Source organism: Podarcis filfolensis (assembly GCF_964270895.1).
Source record: "Podarcis filfolensis genome assembly, chromosome: 4".
Taxonomy (NCBI): Eukaryota; Metazoa; Chordata; class Lepidosauria; order Squamata; family Lacertidae; genus Podarcis; species Podarcis filfolensis.
Genome location: NC_139607.1, coordinates 21,058,855 through 21,083,617, shown reverse-complemented (window position 1 = coordinate 21,083,617; position 24,763 = coordinate 21,058,855). Strand labels below are relative to the sequence as shown.

General features: G+C 44.7%; 1 protein-coding gene across 1 annotated transcript in view; it reads right to left on the bottom strand.

Annotated features, from left to right (window-relative positions):
• Positions 1–24,534, bottom strand: part of EDNRB (endothelin receptor type B) — a 31,385-nt gene extending 6,851 nt beyond the window's left edge. Inside the window, exons 1-7 of the mRNA XM_083610780.1 lie at positions 24,394–24,534; positions 22,856–23,373; positions 12,956–13,068; positions 11,059–11,263; positions 8,883–9,032; positions 4,275–4,408; positions 1,240–1,348 (exon numbers count right to left, since the gene is read on the bottom strand). Coding sequence (XP_083466906.1) covers positions 1,240–1,348; positions 4,275–4,408; positions 8,883–9,032; positions 11,059–11,263; positions 12,956–13,068; positions 22,856–23,373; positions 24,394–24,529 — 1,365 coding nt within the window. The 5' untranslated portion in view covers positions 24,530–24,534. The remainder of the gene's footprint in view (positions 1–1,239; positions 1,349–4,274; positions 4,409–8,882; positions 9,033–11,058; positions 11,264–12,955; positions 13,069–22,855; positions 23,374–24,393) is intronic.
• Positions 24,535–24,763: the final 229 nt, after the last annotated feature.

Below are 24,763 nucleotides of genomic sequence, written 5' to 3'. Positions count from 1 at the left end.
CAAGACGCACCTAGTTTTTCGAGGAGGAAAACAAGAAAAAAAAAATTCTGAATCTCAGAAGCTAGAACAGCAAGAGGGATCACTGTGCAGTGAAAGCAGCAATCCCTCTTGCTGTTCTGGCTTCTGGGATAGCTGCGCAGCCTGCATTCACTCCATAAGATGCACACACATTTCCCCTTACTTTTTAGGAGGGAAAAAGTGAGTCTTATACAGCAAAAAATACGGTATGTTTACATTTCTACCCTAACTTTTCTCCAAGTTGCATGGTTCCCCCCTCCTCCATTTTATTGCATCCACCCAGTGAGGGAGAGTTAGGCTCAGGGCCCAAGGTCACCAATAATAATAATAATTTATTATTTATACCCCGCCCATCTGGCTGGGCTTCCCCAGCCACTCTGGGCGGCTTCCAACAAAATATTAAAATACTGTAATGCATCAAACATTAAAAGCTTCCCAAAACAGGGCTGCCTTCAGATGTCTTCTAAAAGTCTGGTAGTTGTTGTTCTTTTTGACATCTGGTGGGAGGGCGTTCCACAGGGCGGGCGCCACTACCAAGAAGGCCCTCTGCCTGGTTCCCTGTAACTTGACTTCTCGCAGTGAGGGAACCCCCAGAAGGCCCTCGGCGCTGGATCTCAGTGTCCGGGTAGAACGATGGGGGTGGAAACGCTCCTTCAGATATACTGGACTGAGGCCAAGTTGTGAGGACCTGAACTCAGATCTCGCAGTTTCTCATCCAACACCCTTAACCACTACACCACTTCAGTCTCTCCAGTCCATGGTCTACCTCACTGGTCCTCCAAGTAGGAGGTGGACTTGCTGGAGAACTAGAACCAATTGCTTCTGTGGCTCTTCTTTCTCCCTGAATTTTCTTATCCCAGGTTTTGAAAATGTGTGCTCTCTATTGAGTTAGGAGTCCCCTCCTCCTAGGCTGTAAGTTGACAGTGCTAAGGAATCAATTGGGACAACCACAGTTGTAGTCCTTAGGGATGCCCCTAGAGAGCAGCTGATTCATGTGGAAACTGTGCAAAGAAGGAACACTTTTATATGGTGAATTTGCACTAGACACCTTGATAATTTCGTTTGCCAGCGCCCTTAAGCAGAAACAAAACCTGCCCAGTTCATTATCCCAGACACACCTCAAGGTCTCATCCCAGTGGGTCTTGGGTTTGGATTTCTCCCTTAACCTGATGCTGCCTGGCTTCATTTCTAGAAAAGCACATTTCAACAAAGACTTCTTACCTTAAAGCAGTTTTTGAATCTTTTGCTCACCCAATAGAGAGCAATTGGATTAATGCAGGAATTCAGGGATGCCATGTTCATAGCAATGTAGTTCCATATGAGCAAAAAGCTGCATGGGGGAAAAGGATATGAAAAATAGTTGCAATTCTTTATTTAAAGATAGTTAAGCATCAGGACGTGTTAGGCAGTCTACTGCAACTAGGGAGCCCGTGTGATAAAGAGGTAAATAGTGCTGGACTAGGAGCAGGGAGAAATAGGTTCAATTCCTCACTCACCCATGAAGCTAGCCGGGTGATCCTAGAACATTTTCCCCTGTAGTTATTTTGAAGGAATTCAAAATATGGAATTTCCCATTTGTGAAAGCAGGCTGCTAATCACACTATCTTCTGAAAGCAGGGGGGAAACTGCTCTAGTCTTTCCAGAAGAAACTAGCTATTTTGCTCCAGTGTGCAATGGGAGCTTCCCATAAGAGTGAACAAGTAGTTCTACAGGTTGGGTGTGTCTCGCTGGGAATCTAGGGCTTTCATGCAGGAGACAACAGTTGGAGGACCGTTGGTTTCTCCCCACGAGTGATTTAAGGTAGTCAGATTAGGAAAAGATTTCAGGTAGCACTGCTGGACTTCTTGGGGTTGTTTTGGTGGGGAAATCAAGATAATAAATAGGAGGTAGGTCACAAAGAAGGAAGTCTGGTAGGAGGATGAAAGACAGGAAAAAAGGATGAATTCATTTGGTGGTGAATAAACACAGTGGAAAGGAGGATATTGTCTTCCCATGCTTTCAGTCGGGACTACACTGCTTTCCTTGCCATCACTTTTTGGCCTGTGGAATTTCTCTCTGGCTCCACCCTAGACTGTGCTGCACACCTCAGTCACACTTCATCAGCGAAATATTCTACGTATTTTATTGTGAAAAGCAGCATGGAAGCTCTCAGAGGCTAAAGATCAAGCATACAGGGCGGCCCAAAATTAGGTATACTGCTTTAGAATCCACTTTCTTTGTTCTTGACTCAGGTTCGCTGTCCTCATTCACAATATCAGTAAAGAAAAATAATCCTTTTATCTGACTCCAGTATTTCCTCCCCCAACTGCCGCACTATTCTCTCCAACTGAAGTTTAACTGCTACTTTGTTGCATGTCAGTTATGCGTACCCATATAATGTGTTGTGATAAATTTCCACCCCATCGTTCAACCTGGACACTGAGGTCCAGCTTGGAGGGCCTTCTGGCGGTTCCCTCCCTGCGAGAAGCGAGGTTACAGGGAACCAGGCAGAGGGTCTTCTCGGTAGTGGCACCCGCCCTGTGGAATGCTCTCCAATCAGATGTCAAGGAAATCAACAACTATCTGAAGTTTAGAAGACATCTGAAGGCAGCCCTGTTTAGGGAAGTTTTTAATGACTGATGTTTTAATGTATTTTTAATCTTTTGTTGGAAGCCACCCAGAGTGGCTGGGGAAACCCAGCCAGATGGGCGGGGTAGAAATAATAAATTATTATTACTAATTATTATTATTATTAGTAGTAGTATTTCATTGATTCAACTGTATACCTACTTCTGAGCCACCTGTATTATGGCCGAATCTGAATAGTGCAGATGCAACACATATATAAAGGGACGCGGGTAGCGCTGTGGGTTAAACCACAGAGCCTAGGACTTGCCGATCAGAAGGTCGGCGGTTCGAATCCCCGCGATGGGGTGAGCTCCTGTTGCTCGGTCCCTGCTCCTGCCAACCTAGCAGTTTGAAAGCACGTCAAAGTGCAAGTAGATAAATAGGTACTGCTCCAGCGGGAAGGTAAACGGCAGGTGTGGAGGATTCCCTGGTCCTGAATGGGGTAACTGTGCCCCTGAAGGACCAGGTGCGCAGCCTGGGAGTCATTTTGGACTCACAGCAGTCCATGGAGGCACAGGTCAAATCTGTGTCCAGGGCAACTGTTTACCAGCTCCATCTGGTACGTAGGCTGAGACCCTATCTGCCTGCGGACTGTCTCGCCAGAGTGGTGCATGCTCTGGTTATCTCCCGCTTAGACTACTGCAATGCACTCCATGTGGGGCTACCTTTGAAGGTGACTCGGAAACTACAACTAATCCAGAATGCGGCAGCTAGACTGGTGACTGGGGGCGGCCGCCGAGACCATATAACACCGGTCTTGAAAGACCTACATTGGCTCCCAGTACGTTTCCGAGCACAATTCAAAGTGTTGGTGCTGACCTTTAAAGCCCTAAATGGCCTTGGTCCAGTATACCTGAAGGAGCGTCTCCACCCCCATCGTTCTGCCCGGACGCTGAGGTCCAGCACCGAGGGCCTTCTGGCAGTTCCCTCATTGCGAGAAGCAAAGCTACAGGGAACCAGGCAGAGGGCCTTCTCGGTAGTGGCGCCCGCCCTGTGGAACGCCCTTCCAGCAGATGTCAAAGCGATAAACTACCTGACATTCAGAAGACATCTTAAGGCAGCCCTGTTCAGGGAAGTTTTTAACGTGTGATATTTTACTGTATTTTTGGTTTCTATGGAAGCCGCCCAGAGTGGCTGGGGAGGCCCAGCCAGATGGGCGGGTATAAATAATAAATAATTATAATTATAATTATAATTATAATTATAATTATTATTATTATTATTATTATTATTATTATTATTATTATTATTATTATTATTCCGTGCGCTGCTCTGGTTCGCCAGAAGTGGCTTAGTCATGCTGGCCACATGACCCGGAAGCTGTACGCCAGCTCCCTCGGCCAATAAAGCGAGATGAGCGCCGCAACCCCAGAGTCGGCCACGACTGGACCTAATGGTCAGGGGTCCCTTTACCTTTACCTTTAACACATATATAGGAACCACATAGGGGTTTTACAAAAAGCCACAATTAGACTGGGCACTGGAAGAGACAGACTTGCACCCCAGCATGTCCACTGGCTGCCATATACGCTCCTCACAATGATCTCAGAGGGCCACTTGCTGTATAAATTGGCTCTGCATAAATGCCACCTTTGGGGGAGTAAATCAAAATGGCTATCTTGGGAAGCATTTCATCAGAGGACCCCTACCTCAGAAGTTCGCATCTGTTTGGGTCACTCGCATTGTAAAGAGCAAACTTCAGTATCCTACCAAGGTGGAGAGGAAGCCAACACACAGCGAAGACGAGCACTAAGAAGAACACGGTTCTGGCCACTTCGCGTCTCTGAAAGCAAAGAAACACCCATTGAAAATGGGAAAACGGGTCATACTTAATGAAGCTGAACATTTCAATTGGAACATGATCCCTGACCATTATGTTTATCCTACACACACTGACACACTTTTGGATTATGGCTATGAAAAAAACAAGGGCACTGGGCAAAATATTGCATGATACTTCAAAAGAAAAGTCTGCGCATTTTGCTTTTGGGGTTTTTTGACCATTGCTCTTTGATCTACTTTGAATTCCTCCAACAAACAAACCAGCAAAAGAACAGCAACTGCTACTTCCAAAACTTTTCACGATGCTGACACGCTTTTTAGACATGCATCATTTTGCGGCACAGTAATTCAGCTTTACTAGAAAACCGGAGGTTAAACCAACCCCTTTCCAGCCCCGGGAGGAGCGTGGGGAACGTTCGCAGGCCACACCTACGCACTGCAGCCGACACACTAACGTGTTGCGCCACACGGTTTGGAAAGCTGCGATTTAGACAGACTTTCTGTAGTTCCAAGGGCTCACCTACATAACCAAAATAGCACCAATGAAACGAGACATGCTGTTGTGGATGCTCCCCAGCCAAAAAAATGCACACGACAGAGTGTTAACACTTGGAGTCAATTTGATTCCCTCTCCCTCTTTCTTTTTCCTTTCTCCTCCTGTGATGAGGCTGCATTTTAATTGTTTTAATGTTGTATTTTGATCTTGTTTTTAAGTTGTATTCATTCAACTCGTTTTTATTATTGTTTGTTAGCAGCCCTGAGCCTGGCTTTGGCTGGGGAGGGCGGGGTATAAATAAAATTATTTATTATTATTATTATTATTATTATTATTATTATTATTATTATTATTATTATTTGTCAAAAGCGGACACTTAAAGTAGTTTCTATGGCTCCAAATAGCCCCACACCAGTCTATTCACTAAATAAAAATAAAATAAATAAATAAATAGTGTCATGTGCGCTCTATGAAGTAGTCGCAGCAATGGCCCTCCCTTCCCTCCATTTCATATACAGTTGTACCTTGGAAGTCGAACGGAATCCGTTCCAGAAGTCCGTTCGACTTCCAAAACGTTTGGAAACCAAGGCGCGGCTTCTGATTGGCTGCAGGAAGCTCCTGCAGCCAATCGGAAGCCCCGTCGGATGTTCCAAAGAACGTTCGCAAACCAGAACACTCACTTCCAGGTTTGTGGCGTTCGGGAGCCAAAATGTCCAAATACCAAGGCGTTTGGGATCCAAGGTATGACTGTACTTTCCGATGGGCTGCGAACACACAGCCAGAGGCTGCACCTGTGTGGAAGCCATCTCTGCTCTTCCCTCTTCAATCCTCTCCTGGTTCTAGGAGACAGGGGTGGCATTTGGCCTTGACCTGACCTGCGTCTTCCTCCGACCCCTCCTGTGCTCCGTGCTTCAGCTCTGAAGTTTCCCTGCCTCTGACACTTGCCTCCTGGCTGATACAGGTCTCCACAAATCACTGGACCCCTCTCCTGAATCAAAGACTCCAGCCTCCCTTCCTCTGCTGCCAGCTTCTCCGCGCCCTGCCAGTCCCTGACGCATGCCTGGCATTACTTGGTTGCATGCTATTATCTCAGGAGCTCAGCCTCGCCGGCTCTAGAAATCGCCATTTTGCCTGTGGAGTATATCAAGCAGAAGGCACGACTCTATGTGTGGTAGTGCGAGAGGCCTAGGAAACGCAAATGCCAAACCTCTAATCTAATTCAGCCATCCAAGGCCCATATTGATTTGGCCTAGTCCAATGGTGCCCAAACTTTTTTCAAAGAGTGCTCGCTTCGGCAGCACATATACAAACTTTTTTCAAAGAGGGCCAGATTTGATGAAGTGAAGGGCCGTGAGGGCCGACCAAAGTTGTTAACCTTTTTTTAGGATTGAAGTTGTTGAGTTTTTTTGTATAATTTTACCCCAAAGTTGTTGTTGAGCTTTTTTAAAAAATATTTTTTTTGGAATGATTTTATGTTACAAAAAACAATACAGCCATACTACCACTAAATATAATTAAGAAATAAAAAATACATCGATATTTAGTTTGTTATTTGTTATTTACCGTCTTATTTCCTCCCAAACATTGCATACAACACACATATGTGCAGACACCCACACACCCACACCCGCACACAAAATGATAATAATGAAAGTAAATATTTTTCCCCTTTTATCTTCCAAAATCTTTTCTTCAACTTTGACTTCCTGTCAAGTCCCTTTGCATATATTTTATCTTACATTTGAATGTACACAAAACAATAAACCTTTCTATATAATTTTTCTAATACATTCTGAAAACATAATAAATCCTTAATTGTTATCCACCTCCTTTTAGTTCCTTTATCACTCGAATGCTAGCACGGAGTCAAAACCATTATTAAATTTTTATGTTTTTGAGCTTTTTTAGGGTTGAAGTTGTTGAGCTTTTATTATGAAGTTGTGTCGAGGTTTTTTTAGGATTTTACCCCAGGAAATAAACTGCCACAGGGGCCAGATTAAACCAACCGGTGGGCAGGATGAGGCCCCCAAAACGGACTTTGGACATGCCTGGCCTAGTCAGACCCTCTATGCCTGAGGCTACCACATAGTCACATGAGCACCCATTAGCATGACTGTGAACTGCCCTGAGACCTGTGGGTACAGGGTGGTATAAAAATTTAATAAATAACGATGATGACAAGGATTCGAACCCTCCACCAGACCTATGCACGCATAACCAACCCTCTTGTGCACACCACATACGTTAGTATTTATCAACCTTGGTGGGAAACCCACTTGCAGATCCTTTTTCTGCCCTTGTGGCTCCCCCTGATATAAGTAATCCATCACTCTGGTTTGTGATAAATTGGTATATTCTTTTAGGCCAAGTTTTAACATGCTGCCTGTTTTTTACTACTTCTTGTCTGGTATTAAGTATAATTTGCTCGGTGGTGTGCCACAACTGTGAACTCCACACCTCAAACATGTGTTCCTGTACAGAAGAAAACAATTTTTCTACTGACTAGGAACATGACTTTACAATATAAAAGGTAAAGGGACCCCTGACCGTTAGGTCCAGTCGTGGCCAACTCTGGGGTTGCGGCGCTCATCTTGCTTTACTGGCCGAGGGAGCCGGCGTACAGCTTCTGGGTCATGTGGCCAGCATGACTAAGCCGCTTCTGGCGAACCAGAGCAGCACACGGAAACGCCGTTTACCTTCCCGCTGGAGCGGTACCTATTTATCTACTTGCACTTTGATGTGCTTTCAAACTGCTAGGTTGGCAGGAGCAGGGACCGAGCCATGGGAGCTCACCCCGTCGCGGGGATTCGAACCGCCAACCTTCTGATCAGCAAGTCCTAGGCTCAGTGGTTTAACCCACAGCACCACCTGCGTCCCCACTTTACAAAATATACAATGATAAAACCTTGCCACCGGGAGATTGGTAGCATTGACTATGCAGGATCAAGTGAGAGGTGTTAACTATGGTTATTGGTATTCTGGTTTGGGGGGAGACCTCTCTATGCCTTCCTTGACCCCAAGAGGGTGTGGTATTTCATCTTCAAACTGTGGTTAGCTTAGAAATTGTGTGTCTTTTTCCCTTGTTTCCTGTGTATTCCAGGCGGCATTCATCTAAATAATGGCAGGAGCAGAACAACAACTGCTTGTGCAACAGGACTCCCCACACCTCTCTCCTGCCACACACCCCTTAAATCTATCCTGTGGGATTCTCCAGCCCCCCAAGAGAAGATTTGGGGATAGTGTGCAGGGTGTGTGCAGGGGGACGGGGAAATCCTATTGCACAACTGAAAGCCATTACACACATGGAATTATTTCGTTGAATACCACCCTCCACTTTTAAGGAGCAACCACTGGAAAGACTAGGCAGAGGATGCAAAAGCTATCACTGTATGTAGCAAAGGTTATGGATACCCTGGGTACAACCTGGTGATTGATGCTATACTTTTAAAATGTCCCAGTGAAGATGCCAAAGCCATAGCTTCTCCTGTCCCATTTCCCCACACTGTCCACCATCTGCCTCTTTACCGAAACCCTGGAAACAAAGCCTGTTTGCTCCTATCAACCTGCTTGTTATCATTCATCAAGGCAGATGAAGACCGCACTTTAGCCTGCTTGAGTGCTACAAAAAGCATCGAGAGAAAACTTTCCTGGGAAAGTTATTTTCGTCAAAATAGGATGTACACAATGTCAGGGAGATAGGCCAGTGTGTCTGGCTGTTAACCAGAAGGTTGCTGGTTCGAGGCCACCCAGCGACGGCATCGAGAGAAAAATTTCCTGGGAAAGAAATTTTCATCAAAATAGGATGTACACAATGTCAGGGAGATAGGCCAGTGTGTCTGGCTGTTAACCAGAAGGTTGCTGGTTCGAGGCCACCCAGCGACGGCTGTAGGCAGGATTATTGCATCGCAGGGGGGTTGGGCTAGATGCCCCTTGGTGCCCCTTCCAACTCTACAATTATATGAATCTCTATGATCTTTACCTGTTTTATGTGGTCGTTTAAAGCGATCTGCATCCCACTCTTCTTCCTGAGCATCTCGCAGGTCATCAAAGTGTAGAAAAGGCCTGTGGTTGCCAAGGGCAAGCAGAAATAAAAGCTGAAGAGCCACCAGTCTTTAGCGTCCTTGTAAAGCTAAGAGGAGAAGGGAATGAAAAAAACACCCAGAACCATTAAATAAGTTTGCTTTATATTTTTTAATTATTTTTTTCTGTTTTACATTTTAGAATATTCATTTAAACAACCTTAAAATATCAATGACTTCCCTTCTTCTCTTTCCATGGTTCATTCTGCATACTGTAAATCCCTGAATATTTTACATAAACTAAACCATTCAATATTCCATTATTACAGGCGTCAGAACTTATTTACACTGTTGAATTTATCTTAATGCTGCCATCGTTTTCAAGTGTACACAATTCCCCCCCCCCATATATTCAATAAACATTTCCCAATCTTCCTTAAACGCATGCTCTTCTTGTTTTCTTATTCTGTATGTTAAATCTGCAAGCTGTACATATTCCATCAATTTAAGTTGCCATTACTTACAATAACTTTGCTTTATAATGGCAGTCAAGGACACATGCATGTCCACGATGTACAGAGTATCACACGCCAAACCTAACAGACTGGCATGTTCAGAGTACCTTCATTAAGAAATCGGCCCACTGGAGTCTCATAAGAATATGCCCTTGTGGGGGATGCTGCCTCGGACTCCCGCAGCAGGCAGGTTGGCCGGAAGAACTGGTGCCCAGGAGAAAAGCAGCACCCCACCTGACATGGGAGTCCTACTCCATCACCACTCAGAGGACCACAAGTTCTCCATCCTTGCCGCACAGGTGAGGAAAAATGAAGGGGCTCAATGCATTCACTTGCCCCATGCCTTCCTCTCTGCTCTGAGGGACGTGGGAGCCCCAGCTGAACTATACTCACAAGGAAGGAGGAGCCAGCAACCTTCCTTCCTTGGCTAATCTCGCCTGCTTTTCTTGCCAACTGTGAGGGGAGATTAGCTGTATGAGAGATAAACAATGGAGGGGGGGGAGGAGCTCTTTCTTCCCCAGAAGGGACGAATATGATGGGAAAGGAGACTGCACTGGCTGCCAAATCAGCTTCCGGGCCCAATTCAAAGTGCTGGTTTTGACCTATAAAGCCTTTAACGGCTCAGGACTGCAATAGCTCAAGGGCCGCCTCTCCCCATATAAACCACCCCGGACTCTGTGTTCATCCTCTTTGTGTGCCTCCTCCATGTGAGATCCAGAGGGTGGCAATACAAGAACAGGGCCTTTTCTGTAGTGGTTCCTCGCTTGTGGAATGCTCTCCCCAAGGAGGTTTGCCTGGTGCCTTCACTTTAAGGTGCCAGGCAAAAATGTTGCTCTTCACCCAAGCCTTGGGCTGATTTAACATCCCACAGCCTTTTAAATGTGTCTGTAGGAAGGTTTGGTTCTTGTTTGTTTTTAATTATTTACTGTGTTTTATCGTGTATTTTATTCTGTGAACTGCTCTGAGATCTTTTGATGAAGGGCGGTATGTAAATTTAATAATAAAATAAAATAAAAAGGTCAAGGTTAGTTAGCGAGCACTTGACGCTCATACCAGCTGGGTCCACGTATCAAGGGGACCAGACTAAGGCTGGATCTAGACGCATCAAAGAAGTGTTTAGGTTAAACGCATTGTAAATTCATACAGGGAAATCCGGTTGGGAAAGATGAGACTCCACAGCGCCACCTGGTGTCACAGTGTTATATTGCATATACAACGCATATAGAACGCTTTTTCTTTACCAATCTAGCTGAGTCCTAAGTGTTATATAGCTCTTCCTGACAACTGAGAGGGAAAATAACTTGTAAAACACACAGTGGATTGTAATCAACAAACTTTTACTCAAGAGTAGGCCTGCTGAAATTAATGTCCATGACTAAGACCCATTCACTTCCATGGGCCTAGTCTGAACGAAGGTTAGTCGAATGCAACCCTGTTAAGTCAAGCCACAGGTTTTTTGTGTATCTTGTGTTTATCATTGCTCTTTGTCTGCAAGTACACAGACAGGCGCATCATTTGTACCCTCCTCAGATGTGTATTTCTGAGACAGGCAGGGTACGACTTTATTAAATAAACACATCTCTTAACACGGAAGCAGCTGCCTCATGAGAGAACACCGTACCTGCATGAAAGAAGTTTCCTGGCGGGGATTAAGTAGACACACTTTAAGTTTCTGGCCGTGGTATGGGAGGGTAATCAAATCAAAGCCTAAAGCCTCGGGGACAGCTAAAACAAGAGACACGGCCCAGATCAGGACGATTTCGACCGCCGTCCACATTGGGACTCCAATTCCCTTGATACGGCTCCATGAAGCGACTGCCCGATACCTAAATGGAGGGAAGAGGTGCTGATTAGATCAGATCATACACTCTGCTGGGACTAAAAGCCCGCCCCCCCCCCAGTCCTGCTGATACGAACTTAAGCGTAAGTGGTGACTATTTAGGCCCTATTTCTGTCCCAAGTACAGCACTGCAGAAACGCCTGCAGCACGGAAGCTGAAAGCATGACATGTTGGGAAGTGAGCAATAACAGCAGCTCCTGCCTCCATCTGAATCTGGTCAGCAGATAGCTCACGAGGAGACCTTCTCCAGAGTCGAAAGAGGATATCGAGTATGGATTTCATGCTCTTTATTCAGCTCATAGTAGTGGGGAATTAAAGTTCCTCCAAAATATCTGCTCTATATACATTAGTTACACAATGGGCCACACGCGATTGGCTAATTCTGGGATTCTCCTGTAGGCCAATCAGGTTGCGGATTCACTTCCACCTGGAGCTGGATTGGGTGGCTCCTGCGGACCAATCATACTGCTGCATTGTTCTAGGACCAATCAGACCGCTGCATTCTGGACCCTATTGTTCCATGACCAATCAGACGGCTGCATTGTGAATCCTATTGTTCTAGGACCAATCAGACTGCTGCCTTTTGGATCCTATTCAACTCAGTACGTAACAGCCGTGGTTCCTGGCACACGCCCTACGGGGGGGGGGCAATTGGATTTTTAAGGGGGGCAATTCGACAATGAGTTATTAACAGTGAATGGCCTTTTAGGCTTCCTCCACGTGAATAGGAGTTCACTTTTGGAATAAGAAGAATTATATGTCACGGGCATCAGGATTTTAGGTGGTGCATGGCCCAAAAAAGGTTGGGGACCACTGCTCTACGGGCTCCAGAGAGGTTCTCCTTGCAAGCCAGAGGGGCAGCAGGGCTTTGGTGAGGCTTTTCAGTCTCCCAGCTAACAGCTGGCATGCAGGGAAGCCATGCCTCAGCTGAGCAAGCCCCTACACTACTTCAGCTCATAGGAGCCAGAGAGGTGGTGGTGGGGTGGGTGTGATTTTGTTAAGCTGCTCAGCCGAGGCGAGGTAGCTTCTCTGCACCTCAGGGGACCAACCTCAATAAGCCTTTGGTTGGTGAGGAGTCACTCCCCACCCCCTCCAAGCATGAAGAGATCCTGTGGTGGGTCTTCTGAGGGAGGTACGTTCCAGCACATTTTTCTCTAGAAAAAAAATATTCCCCATACCCATCTGTTCCTTTAAGTATCTCTTCTCTAACATGCATCAGAATTATTTTTCCCTGGATCTACTATTTGAAAAGGGACGCGGGTGGCTCTGTGGGTTAAACTACAGAGCCTAGGACTTGCCGATCAGAAGGTCGGTGGTTCAAATCCCCGCGATGGGGTGAGCTCCTGTTGCTCGGTCCCTGCTTCTGCCCACCTAGCAGTTCGAAAGCACGTCAAAGTGCAAGTAGATAAATAGGTACCGCTCCGGCGGGAAGGTAAACGGCGTTTCCGTGCGCTGCTCTGGTTCGCCAGAAGCGGCTTTGTCATGCTGGCCACATGACCCGGAAGCTGTACGCCGGCTCCCTCAGCCAGTAAAGCGAGATGAGCGCCGCAACCCCAGAGTCGGCCACGACTGGACCTAATGGTCAGGGGTCCCTTTACCTTTACCTTACTATTTAAAAGATTATTTATACCAAATGTGCACACAGGGTAAAAATAGAATGAAGATCTTGATTTCTCACCTATCAATACTGAGAGCACATAAACTTAACACAGTGATGCCCAACGATGTCTTTTGAATGAAGGGGACCAGTTTACACATGGCAGCCCCAAAAGGCCAGTTTTCCGCATGGAGCTGTGAAGAGTGAACAAACAGCTAAGGGTTAACAATTCTATATCAATCACAATTTGTGCCTCTATGCAGCTATATCTGCAACCCCCCACCAGCAATTTAGAACCTTAAGAGTAGTACATATGTTAAGAGAATCAAATGGAAATATGTCCTTACAGCACAAGCGAATACTGAACTATTACTATAGTCAGGTAAGCGGGTATAAGACTGCAGCCTAAGCTAAACTCTGGCACCTGGAAACCAGACCAAATAATAAAGCTGCTAGAACATGCTCTGGAAAATTGAAATGAAAAATCGAACGCATGGATCAGGCCTAATCCAGGAAAAATTAATCACATGGAAATCAACAGAACTTAAGCTAGTAATGAATAAAGTCTGGCTTGTATAACTTCAATTGGCCAGAGATATATGTGTGGTGAAAAAGTGGGAACTGATCCTTTTTGAAAGACATGTATCAAATCTAAGTTTCACTTTTGTAGTAAGTTAAGTTATCGATGCAATCCTAATGCATTATTTTTTCCACCATACTATACGAGGTCCTTATCTGACTGAGTAAACATGTACAGTGGTACCTCAGGTTACATACGCTTCAGGTTACAGACTCCGCTAACCCAGAAATAGTACCTTGGGTTAAGAACTTTGCTTCAGGATGAGAACAGAAATTGTGTTCTGGCGGTGCAGCGGCAGCAGGAAGCCCCATTAGCTAAAGTGGTGCTTCAGGTTAAGAACAGTTTCAGGTTAAGAACGGACCTCCGGAACGAATTAAGTACTTAACCCGAGGTACCACTGTACTGCCCTATTCTACTGATTTTTAATGTAACTTAACAATGATTAACCAATCCTATGTTTGGTTCATTCCAATCATTTATGCCTGGCCTAAGCAAGGGAAACAATATTAAAAAGGACTATTTTATTAACTGGAAGTAATAGCTATCAACAACCATTAGGACGATGCTCTGTGCTTCAGACACTGAACCTCATCAATAGGAAAATAAAATGTATGTATGCATGTTACTCTGAACACCCAGGATACAAAAGTGTTGGATGGATGAATGAATGAATGGCTAGATAGACAGGTAAGGGCTGCCAACCAACTGGCATTATTAAATTGATTAATAACCTACCCATTAGGTTAAAAAAAAATTCATGAAACCAAAATGCCAATATAAATGCCTTTTTGAGATGTTGATGCAAACGTGAGACACCTTAAAAGTTATTAAACAAAGACTACCACTCATTGTTGGGTGGAAAGGCTGCCTTTGATATTTTGATTTCCACGTCGTAATTCATGTCAGGCTCATGCCAGGACCAAAATTTCAAAAATGCAACAAGCGCTTTAAAGCTCAGCTCCCTTATTAAAACTGGCCCTCACTGCTTAATGACTTCATTAAAACTTTAGTTGATTAATGCACTGATTAAGTCAAATAAAGCTTGCAGCCTGGATTTAAAAGGGAAAAAAATGTAGATGAATGCATATTTAATCTGATGAGAAGAGGCGATGGAGGTATTCAAAAGCAAGAATTTGTTTCATGCAGTGGGGCGCAGCAAAAACTGAAGCGGCAAGACAAATACTGTATAGTCTGATATGAAGACAAGATATGATCTTCCCACCCACATAGCATAACTAGGAACTGAATCAGTCCACAGAAAGAGGACTATGGCTTTATCTGCCTGGGTGATAAGATAGAGACATGATTCATGAATGCTCTGGAGCTCAGAGGGGTTTGCAGATCCTCCAGACTAAAATTTCATGGTTTGAGTAGCCAAGCAAGTTAAATAAGTTAGAGATTTGTCCATATTTATTTCGTTGCCATGACTTTAAAACAGAAATCACAACTTTTAGGACTCCGCTTGTGGATACTGTCACAGATACTCCCCAAAGCGTACTAACAACCTGGATTTCTCAAACCCGAGTCAAATTGTTGGGGAGAGAGAGTAGGGTGTGGGCAGCAACAGCAACTAGAACCAGTTGACCATTATAGGCTGGAAGAGCAAAATGGATGGATCTTCACAGTTTATCATCTTGGCGTTTCCTGGCAAGATAATATCAGCAGTATGGAATGTGCAGACCTACCAAGTGCCTTGGTTTTTCCCCAAAGAGAGATGGCTGCAGTGATTTGGGTATGTATACAAACTGCAAGAGGGATTTACTCTCGATATGGTGATATTGTCAATGCCAATAATCCTAGAGGTCACTCAGTATTTTGATAGAAGGCTCGCTTTTCAACAGACCTGCAGCTTCTCTTATATTGCTCCCAGGAATGTAAAAAAATATTCTGGCTATGTATTCTTAAGGAAATTAGGCCTGAGTGCTCACTGGAAGGACAGATCGTGAAGGCTGAGGCCCCAGTACTTTGGCCACCTCATGAGAAGAGAAGACTCCTTGGAAAAGACCCTGATGTTGGAAAAGATTGAGGGCACAAGGAGAAGGGAACGACAGAGGACGAGATGGTTGGACAGTGTCCTCGAAGCTACAAACATGTGGAAGACAGGAGTGCCTGGCATGCTCTGGTCCATGGGGTCATGAAGAGTCGGACACGACTAAACGACTAAACAGTAATGCTTTCAATAATGTCTAAAAATGTTATAGCCATGTGGTTGAACTTTATCGCACGCTTACATGATAGCCTTGGGAAAGCCTATTTTGTGCACTCTTTATAAGGATGCAAGGGAGTTCAAGCGCATGGCTATACAATGGTACCTCGGGTTACATACGCTTCAGGTTACAGACACTTCAGGTTACAGACTCTTTTAACCCAGAAGTAGTGCTTCAGGTTAAGAACTTTGCTTCAGGATGAGAACAGAAATCGTGCTCCGGCGGCAAGGCAGCAGCAGGAGGCCCCATTAGCTAAAGTGGTGCTTCAGGTTAAGAACAGTTTCAGGTTAAGAACGGACCTCCGGAACGAATTAAGGTACCACTGTAATGTTTTGTACATGTCTGGGAGTGACATGGGAACAATCGTACAGAAGGCTGCAGCCACGTTGCCCAAGTCTATGTAAAGGCATCCAGACACATTTCCAAATCTAATTTGGATGCCAGCCAAAACCTCATTTAATCTACAAATGTGACACCTTGCAGTGGGTCTGGCTCATCCTGTTTGGCACCCTTCATCCGCCCGAAGAAGTGTAACCACATGACTCCAAGCCATCCAAAGAGCTTACAAAGTCCATCATCTCATGAAGACAGATGGTTGATAACAGGTACTTAGATCTAGCTCTTGCAGCATGGGAGCTGTTGCTGCAAAACTCGGAATACTATGATTTATGCAAATCAAATCCAGAGAAGAAGAAGAAATTACATAACAAATTACATAATGCAACCTTAGTAACATTCTCGGTTACTGCAACAATCAAACCAGTTAGCCTAGAATTGTTTCATAGAACTTGTCCTGGAGGAAAAAAAAGATCTGATTATTCACAGTCACATTGGCTGGGAACAACTGCACCTTCCTAGGAAAAACTGCCTTATAATCTGAAATGCATGGCAACTGTTTGGTCATGTTAAAATCAACGTTAGAGAGGCATGATGCAAATTATTTCAAGCCCAAGAAAGATGTTAAATTATTTTTGTATGCCACAACGGCCGCCCGAATATTACTTGCTAAAAATTGGAAAACACAAGAATTACCAACAGTGGAAGATTGGCAGATGAAGATGATGGACTTTTTGGAGCTAGCTGATCTGACTGGAAGAATCCGCGACCAGAAAGGAGTTTCAAGAGGACTGGAGGAAATTTAAGGACTATTTGAATAAATACTGTAATATAAAAAATTAGAAATTACTTGAAAGAAACAAATAGGCCTAGGATTAAACTAAGTTATAATTAAATAAATGGGATTTAGAATATTAAGAAATGTGAATAAGATGGACTATAATTGGAAATTGTTCTAGTTCAATAAAGATATTGGAAAGCTGTTACTTTCAACTACAAGGAAACTCAGAAGGGAGGGACTAGAGGAAGACAACCAAGATATTTTAAAGGTTGGATTTGTAAAGAATTAAGTTAGTTGTTATTGTTTATCTGTTTATTGTTCCTTTTTTCTGTTCACTGGTGTATTTTTCTTTTCTTTTTTCTGTTTTTGTGTGTTATTCTGCTTTGTGGTTTATGTTATGTTATGTTATGAAAATCTAATAATTTTTTATTTTTTTAAAAAAGAAAATTATTTCAAGCTGGAAAAGGAGCCAGGCACTGAAACTTGACAAATCCTAGAGAGGATGGGATAGAGAAGAAGCTTGGCAGCAGTGAAACAGAAGAAAGGATGAGTCTAAGGCAGTGTTAGAAATACTGTGCTGAAGATACGGAACTTGGGAAGAAAGAAGGAAGGGTTTTGATGGACACAGAGAAGTGGGAAGCTGGTAAAAGGCAAAGGGCAAAAAGCATGGAGACAGCAGTGGGAGAAGGAGACAGAAGGGGCTGATAAAAGATAAGCTTGTGTGGAGTGATATGCAGATAAGGGATGCAGAAAGATTTAAGAGCACTGGATAATAACCATGAAGCCACTGCAAACAAGCATAGCTTCACACTTTATGTAGCTGCAAACACATGATTTCCAACCTAAGAGGGAGCCATAAGAAATCCAGCCTGGAGTAAACTTCCATTCCTGATAGCTGTGCTTTGAAAAACATAGGCTTCTAACTATCCTGTTTGAATTAATTTTGTGTGTTTACCTTTCAAAGCTGTGAAGTGCTCATTTAAAGAGATATTGCTGAGGTTTGATGTATATCATGAATAAAAGGTTGAATTTAGCAAATCGGTTCAGAACTGGTCAGAGAGGATAACAGGAACGGTCTGCACACACTGCAATACTCTACCATATTCTGAAATAGGGATGCCCAGAAGTTATTATAATGAGTACAGTGGTACCTCGGGTTAAGTACTTAATTCGTTCCGGAGGTCCATTCTTAACCTGAAACTGTTCTTAACCTGAAGCACCACTTTAGCTAATGGGGCCTCCTGCTGCTGCTGCGCTGCCGGAGCACAATTTCTGTTCTCATCCTGAAGCAAAGTCCTTAACCCGAGGTACTATTTCTGGGTTAGTGGAGTATGTAACCTGAAGCGTATGTAGCCTGAAGTGTATGTAACCCGAGGTACCACTGTAAAAAGGAAGGGGTGTGTGTGAATCTATTCCAAGTCTCCCCAAGATAACTGATTAAATTAATACAGCTGAAAGAACTCATGATAATCTCAGATGCGGATCGGTCTGTGAATGAAGACTGGAGGGCAACATCAAAAAGAAGCAGACTCATAAAAACTCATGGAAATTCAATTAGCTTTTGCCAATAGAAGGGATGATGGGAGTTGTAGTCTAACAGCCCCTGAAGGGTCACTGGTTCCCCATTCCTATTGTATGCTGCAGAAGAGGGGATGTAAACCTCAGGGCCCCCCCTCTATCCAGCCTGGGATTATTCCCAGTCTCTGCTCCTTCTCCAAGGCCATGTCTCTCATTGGCTCTGCGCTGCCTGAGTTAAGTGATGGCCATCCAATCTCTGCTTAAAACCCTCCAATGAAGGCGAGTCCACCACCTTCCAAAGGAAGTCCATTCCAATGTCTAGCAGCTTACACCATCAGAAAGTTCTTCCTGATGTTCAGTCGGAATCTCCTTCCTTGTAATGTTTGTTCCGTCTGTCCACTTCTGTCTCTTTCTCTCCCTGCCCAACACTAATATGTGGCCCTTGGGAAATTGTCTGTAAGGGAACCCCTGGGCTTAAATAATAATAATAATAATAAAGGAATTCCCATCTCTGGTGCAGAAATATTTTTAAAATTATCACCACTTTGCAATAATGCAGGAAATGGGTTTACCAGTAAGTTGGAGCGTGGTAGAAATGGTAATCTGTATTTGATCTCTACTTCTCTAAAATGTCACTCAGGAGAAACACAAAAGCATTTTGTGGCACTTTCTTCCAATTCTGCCAATGTCTGACTATACACTTACTTACTGTACTAATATAATACAGTCATACCTTGGTTGTCGAACGCTTTGGTACTCGTACGTTTTGGCTCCTGAACAATCGAAACCTAGAAGTTAGTGTTCCAGTTTTCTAACTATTTTTTGGAAGCCGAATGTCCGACGGGGCTTCCACGGCTTCTGATTGGCTGCAGGAGCTTCCTACAGCCAATCAGAAGCCATGCTTTGGTTTCTGAACGTTCTGGAAGTTGAAAAGACTTCCAGAATTGGTACGACTGTAAAAATGTTGCACTGAATGGAATGTGGAGCACCCTAGTCGGTGTGAAGTTTTGCTGACACCCCAGAAGTCAAAGGATGCTAGGTTACTTGAGAGGAATGCTATGGCAGCAGATGGCCTGCACCAGCAGTGGGTTGGACTAGATGATCCTCGAGGTCCCTTTCAACCCCACAACACTGTTCTATGAGAAGTTCTTCCTCGCTCTCTCCATGTGGCAGGTCCCCTCTCCTTAGTCATTGCCCTAGAAAAGTGCATGAACGAATGATGACGCTGCTTTTCCGAGCGCTCTGAATGAGCTTTGCAGCGATGGAAGCCAAGGGGGGTGGAATTCGTGAGCGAAGCAATTCTGAGCTCTTGCTGCTTTTGTACAGGAAATTCAACATGCGGAGTCAAACAGATCTGCATATATCTGTGACAATGGGAGCGTTTGTTTTTATTTGACAAACAACACTAAGCATCAGCTAGCAAGCGAAACGGACTTTATTTCTGGGAATTCAACAACTGCAAAAGAAACTACAAGGGCATCTACTGAAATAGTTTCAGGATTGGTTTAGGAAATAGGATGCTGTTGTACAGGAAGCCCCCATTAAGGCTTTTTTGGGTGTGCATTAAACCTCTGTCAAATGTGGGAAGGGCTGGGAGCAGGAACAAAACTGGCAAGCTTTGAATTGTGGCTGGGATGGTCACTGCGGTCAGCGACACTTCCTTTGCACACATACTGAGGATCTGTTCTATCCCAGCAAGACGTGAGTCAAGCAAACTGTCCAATGACACCAGCTGAGAATGGGATGGACTTTGGAAGGAAATGGCCAAAGAGTTGTTGGTCAAGGAATGTGATTAGTATCATGGTGGCTCAGTTGATTTCAAATGCTATGGGGCAATGGTGGGCCAGGCCAATGGTCAGTGCATCAGCGTCATATATCCTACCATCAGCCAAACTGAACCTCAATGGGACCTCATAAAAAGATCAATAAAACACAACTTCCACAAACCAGAATTGCCCAAATGTAGCTCTCTCCCTTGACAAATGAGTCAAAATTGCGGAGGCCATAACTGACTCAAGCGAGTGAGCTAAGCCGCATGCCTCAAGGCTTGCTGCCTCTCCCCAAGACCCCAGCCAGGGACCCTAAAATGAAGCCGACCCCTGCCCAATTATTCATATTCAAATATCTTCAAATGCTTGGCGTTAACAAGGGCAGTCCAGTCTCAGCAAATCACCTTCATTGCCTGGGGTATCAGATAAGGCTGTGTATATCTCTAACAGTATAACCCTAACCATATCTACTCAGAAGTAAGTTTAACAGAATGCAATGGGGCTTACTCTAGAATAAATGGGGTTAGGACTGCCATGTAAACTCCAGGGGAATTTGAGTTTTTGAGACAATATTCAGTGATATTTCCGTCTTTCATGAATTTGTCTACTTTTTAAAATTTAAGGCTCTTAACATTATCCTCTGCCCTGTAATAAATCCTCAATATGAATATTTGTGTTGTTCAATATCACAGCAGAAAGTTCCTCAGTTCTGTTTTGCATAGTTGAAATACAGTACAATGTGAATGAAATCCAACCAGAGTTAAGCACTCTTTAAGACCCAGTGATTACAAAGAATTATACACTCATCTATCTCCCGGCTGAGTTTCTCATAGCAAAGTCAAAGGGGTCGTAAAAAGTTAATGTTTCTGCACACCTCATGAAGCGCACCCCATTTCTCATGACAATTCACAGCAGCGTCCATTTACTCAGAGGTAAGCCCCACTGAGTTTAATGGGACTTACACCAAAGAAAGCGTGCACAGGATTGCAGCCCAAGACAAGCAGTTGTTACCAAGACTCAGAAACCAGGTTTCAACAGAAGGGTTCAGACCTAGAACCTCTGAAGAGATGATAAAGTAGATAATGCCTCTGACCATGTGCAGAGTTCCTTTCTTTCACTACTAAGTGCTGCCAACCCCAACATATCTGTTATTAGACAAAAGAGTTTCCAGGGCAGAGTGTATAACCTTTTGAGTGCTCTTGAGTAGCACCTCTCACTGAAAAAACACTTTTTTCTACTCATTTTTGTTTTTTAAAAATTAATACTGTTTTTATTTATTTTCATGGCACAGAAGATAAATTTTGACAAATCAGTTGTTCGAAAACCCCCACAAATGGCTGTTTACTCATTTTAATTTTGAGCAACTTGCAACCCTTAGCAGCCATGTAGTTTCTTTTTAGAGCTTAAACATTTTACGACCGAGACTGTTTAGAAGACTTAGGCTGCAAATCTGGGATGTAAGCCTCAGTGAATACAGTGGAACTTTCTTCAGAATAAGCATGTACAGGACTGCACTGTTAATTCTACTTAAACCGCTCCTCTGTTTTAATGGATGCAAGGATCCTGTGCGTAAACTCCACAATTCTCCGCCCGAGAAGCTCTGCCCTTTCAACGGCAAGCATGCATGGGTCGGCCACCATTAATGAGCAAAGCCTGTGATGTACTCTGCACATGCTCAGAGGCCACCCCTTTATTACCACCCGAGTCCCTCAAACTTAGATTACAGAGCGATTTCAAATTAAAGCCCAGCATCCTCAAAAGGAATCAACAACATTTTTATGATTGCTAATTTCTGGTAGCGCTCTTATTAATGTCCTTTGCATAAATGAAGCTACATACAGAGAGAGGGGTGATGGTTAGAAGAGAGGAGCCTGTGTGGGAGACAGGCAAGAGTGGGCTTTTCTGAGGATGTGAGGCTAAGAGGAAAAACGTCCCTGGTTGGGCCGGCAGACTCACTTCTTTGTATTGATGATTAGAGTATAAATAGAATAGAGGGAGAGGGAGATAGATCTATGGTCTTTTTCCTCTCTTTTTTCTTTTCTCTCCAGTAGCACCTTAGAGAAGTGTGCATGCACATGAAAGCTCATACCAATAACAAACATAGTTGGTCTCTAAGGTGCTACTGGAACGATTTCTTTTCTTTTTTTCTTTGCTTTCCTCCTCTTTCTATTTCTTTCTTTTTCTGACTTCATTTGTTCTAGACAGTGCTTTTTTCTGGGGGCATGCAGGGGTACACATACCCCTAAACATTTTGTGAAACTTTGTACTTTTGTCCATTTACTGTACAGTGGTACCTCGGGCTAAGTACTTAAGTCGTTCCGGAGGTCCATTCTTAACCTGAAACTGTTCTTAACCTGAAGCACCACTTTAGCTAATGGGGCGTCCTGCTGCTGCCGCGCCGCCAGAGCATGATTTCTATTCTCAACCTGAAGCAAAGTTCTTAACCTGAAGCACTATTTCTGGGTTAGCGGAGTCTGTAACCTGAAGCGTATGTAACCTGAAGCATATGTAACCCGAGGTACCACTGTATTTATTTTTCCCAGTTTGAACTACAAAATGGTGGTTTTCTTGAGTCAAAATGAGAGTACTCCTAAACATTTTTTTTTGGGGGGGAAGCACTGGTTCTAGATATAATTCTATTGTCTCCTTAAAACTTTAATTAAAATTTCGGGGGGCGGGGGGGAGAGAGAAAGGAAACAAGAAGAAGTCGCCCGAGTCCCCCTGCTTAGGTCTGCCGCTTCACTGCTCCCACGCCACCAATCGCGCGCCTTCCTGTCTGCCGCCGCTTACCTTGTACAAATTGATGGGGATGTCGATGATGATGAGCAGCAGGTCTCCCAGCGCCAGGCTGGCGATGAGGATGTTGGGGCCGTTCCTCATGCCTTTGTTCTTGTAGATGATCCGCAGCAGCGTGGAGTTGCCGATGATGCCCAGCACGAAGACGGCGCAAGCCACCACCGTGTTGACATACTTGAACGCCTCGGCGATGTCCGTCTTCCTGGCGCACGGCGGGTACGACCCTCGGTCACCCTTCCCGGGCGCCAGCGCCTTGGAGAGGTTGGAGCTACCGGTGTCCTCTTCCTCCAGCTGCTGTCCGGCGGCGATCGGGGCGACGCTGCTCTTCCCAGCGCCAGCGGCGGGGCTGCTGCGCCCGGCCTCCCCCTCGAGGCGCACCGGAGAGGCGCTGCTGGGCTCCAGCGCTGCGCCGTAGCGGAGCAAGAAGAGCGCCAGAACCCACAGCTCCCAGGCGCTGCGCCTACCCATGACCGCTGCCGGAGGAGACTGGTGCGCACGCCGCCGCCTTGGGTCTAAAAGGACGGGAGAGAGAGAGAAAGCCTCCGGATACGGGATCAGCAAGCCCGCCAGGTGGCAGCGCCCGCCGGATCCCCGCCGCGGCCAATCCCAGGCAACCCCAAACACGTGCGCCCACCCTGAGCGCACCAGGCGGCGAAGCAGCCCGGCCGTCTGCTGAGCGCAGCGCTGTGCGCTGTCGGGAAACCCAGGGAGAAGTGGGTGGGGAAAAGGAGAAGAGGAAAACACACACAGACACACACGCCCCCGAGCCAAGCAAGCGTGATTTGCGGGGTAAAACCCTGCCAAGCCTCTTTACTATATCTTTACGCTCCGCTTTGATCTTTTCCCGGGCGCACAGCCAGGTTAGGTGCAAAAGAAAACAGCGAGGTGCGGAAAAGCGAGGGTCTCTGCTGCTCCCATTGAACTAATCGCTCCAATTTTAATATCAAAGTGGGGGGGGGGATTCTAAACTCAAGGGTGAACCACGACGTCATGGGCATAGCCAGGATTTATGTTGGTGGCGGACAGGACACCCACCTGCCATCATCCTCTGCCTGGCTCTGGCTAGCAGATTCAGAATGAAATGTCTCAACAAGAGTTGTTTAAAATTACTTTCTTTTGCCCCCCCCCCCATGCTCATAAACATCTTTCAAAATCTTTCTACAATTTCTACTTTTAGTTAAGTATTTTTATTTATTTACCTGAATGACCGCTGGCTATACCCATGCACGACGGGCACAGTTTCTGGGGAATCTCTGCCAACAATATTTGTTAAAGACCCTTGACTGCACTATTTAAAACATGTTTACGGGGATGTTCCTGAATTACTTCACCTTGACTTGAAACACATTATGCAGAATCAAATCAAGTCCTATTTCATTCGGCGAAATAAATTCCAAGTGAGATTTCACTGAAATCAAAGGGACTTCTTAAAAAACACACATTTTTAATAAGAATCAATTAAAAAGAGACATGCTCTGGTTTTCTAGTAAAAGCTTGTGTTCATTCTAAACCGACTTGAAATAGATCTTTACCTTGTAAATTGTCCAAGCGGAAGAGTCCCTGATTTAGTTCCAACTGCTGGTAGAAAACTCTTTCTTGCTTGAGATAGTTTGTCTGCCCACTGCTTGTCTGGTGTCTACAGTGTACAGGGTTTTGATAATGGAGCATTCTGAAGGCAGTCTCCCTGGTTTATTTATTTTTTAAAACCCACTTGTGTCTTTCCCATCAGTCAGTGCTAAACTCCACCCATTCCTTCCACCAGACCCGCTTGTCAGCTCTAAAGGCCTGGAGAACATCAGCCCAAAGTTTCCTGTTAGCTGAGACATGTCACAATGCCCTTCCATGGAAATCTGAAACATGGGGAAGGGGAAAGCGAGAGACAGAGAGAATCTTCCGGCTGTA